Source organism: Entamoeba invadens, assembly GCF_000330505.1.
Source record: "Entamoeba invadens IP1 unplaced genomic scaffold scaff_1105074724771, whole genome shotgun sequence".
Taxonomy (NCBI): Eukaryota; Evosea; order Mastigamoebida; family Endamoebidae; genus Entamoeba; species Entamoeba invadens.
This window is the reverse complement of record NW_004191752.1, coordinates 1-1,732: the sequence shown is the minus strand read 5'-3', so window position 1 is coordinate 1,732 and position 1,732 is coordinate 1. Positions and strand designations below refer to the sequence as shown.

The 1,732-nt window shown below is 32.7% G+C and overlaps 1 protein-coding gene across 1 annotated transcript; it reads left to right on the top strand.

The window, feature by feature from the left end:
• Nucleotides 1–5: 5 nt before the first annotated feature.
• EIN_261990 (phospholipid-transporting P-type atpase, putative) lies at nucleotides 6–1,079 on the top strand (the record flags this gene model as incomplete). Its single annotated transcript, XM_004184060.1, has 1 exon — nucleotides 6–1,079. A coding segment is annotated over one exon (1,074 nt), but the record flags the coding sequence as incomplete, so codon positions are not given.
• Between the last annotated feature and the right edge of the window lie 653 nt (nucleotides 1,080–1,732).

Below are 1,732 nucleotides of genomic sequence, written 5' to 3'. Positions count from 1 at the left end.
AAGCTTTCCGATATAGTCCGTTTAGTGAAGAACCTGGATTAACCACATGTGCGATAGGAGATGGTGGGAATGATGTTTCTATGATTCAAGAAGCTGATGTTGGTTTAGGGATAGAAGGGAAAGAGGGCAAACAAGCTTCCATGGCAGCTGATTTTTCCATTCAGAAGTTTTCTGACATGTTAAAATTACTTTTGTGGCATGGGAGGAACAGTTATATACGAACATCAGATCTTGCCCTCTTCATTATGCACAGAGGAATGATCATCTCTATCATGCAGGCTGTCTTTTCTATGGTGTTTTACTTCACGCCAATCACTTTATTTACTGGCATCTTGTTAGTTGGGTACTCTACTTTTTATACTATGGCGCCGGTCTTTTCGTTAGTCTTAGACGAGCGAATTAGTTTAAAAGATGTGATGAAGTTCCCTGTGTTATATGTCGAGATGCAAAAAGGGAGAAATCTCAATTTCACGACGTTTTTTGCGTGGATGTTTGTGTCGATATTACAAGGGTCTGTGATTATGATACTTTCAATGGTACTCTTTGAAACTAATTTTGTGCGAATCGTCTCGATTTCATTCACCGTGTTGATCTTAATAGAATTGTTAAATATCGGATTTACTATTAGAAGGTGGAATTGGATCATCTTTGCTTCGGAGACGTCCTCCGTTGGAATGTACTTTGCGTCCGTCTTAATTTTACGACAGACGTTCGAGCCAGCATTCATCTTCTCATTTGCGTTTTGGTGGAAGGTCGGAGTAATCACACTGGTAAATGCTCTGCCGTTCATTCTTAAGTTCATTTATGAGTTACTGAACCCCCCGAAATATATGATTGTGGGGAAAAGAAAGTTCCCAATCAGCTTTAACTGCTGGTGCCCAAGCTGCGCGTGCGGGAGGAAGTGCAAAAAGTGTAAAAAAGATAATTACGAGTACGTCAATATGTCCGAAGGAAGCGAAAGTAAAGAAAATAACGCTGAAAATGGAGATAAAAAGAATTTAAAAAGCGATGATGAGAGCGTGTCGATGAAGGAAAATGTGCCTGAAATTAATAAGGAAAATATGTTGATTCTCAATTGATTTTTTTGGTTGTTTGGGTTTGATGGTATTGAACTAAAAAAATAAAGGAACTAAAAATTTTAATCTATTGGACTTCATTGTGCGTCCACCTTTTTTTGTTAATACTTTTAATTTACTAAAAAAGTCAGGGACTAAATAATTGTAAGAAGAAAAATGAATAAACTTGTTTCATAAAAGCGTCATTTTTTTCAGTTACGATTTTGTGAAAAAAATGATAAAAATTAAAAATATTATAAATTACTTTTTGTCATTAGTCTTGCATTATTAATGTAATTTAATTATTTTTGTTCAATCATTTACTTTAACTTTTTATGTACTTCTTTTTTGAGGTATTTTTCCAAACAATAATTACATGCTCTTTAAAATTTTGTTTTTATCAAATGTTTAATAATTATTATGTTTTTCAAATGTGACTACAATGGCTTAATTTAATTGAAGTCACAACCACGAGCTGCCAATTATTGACTGATCAAACTTTTTTATTATTCAAAACAGATATAGTGTATTTTGATTTGTTCACACTGACGTTTATCCGCATAATATTTATATTTTGATCATTTTAATTGTTTTGCTAATTACTAATTATGTTTTTAATTTTTAAATATCTTAGAAGTTTAATACTAAATTGATTAAATAAGTATATTATATCACTT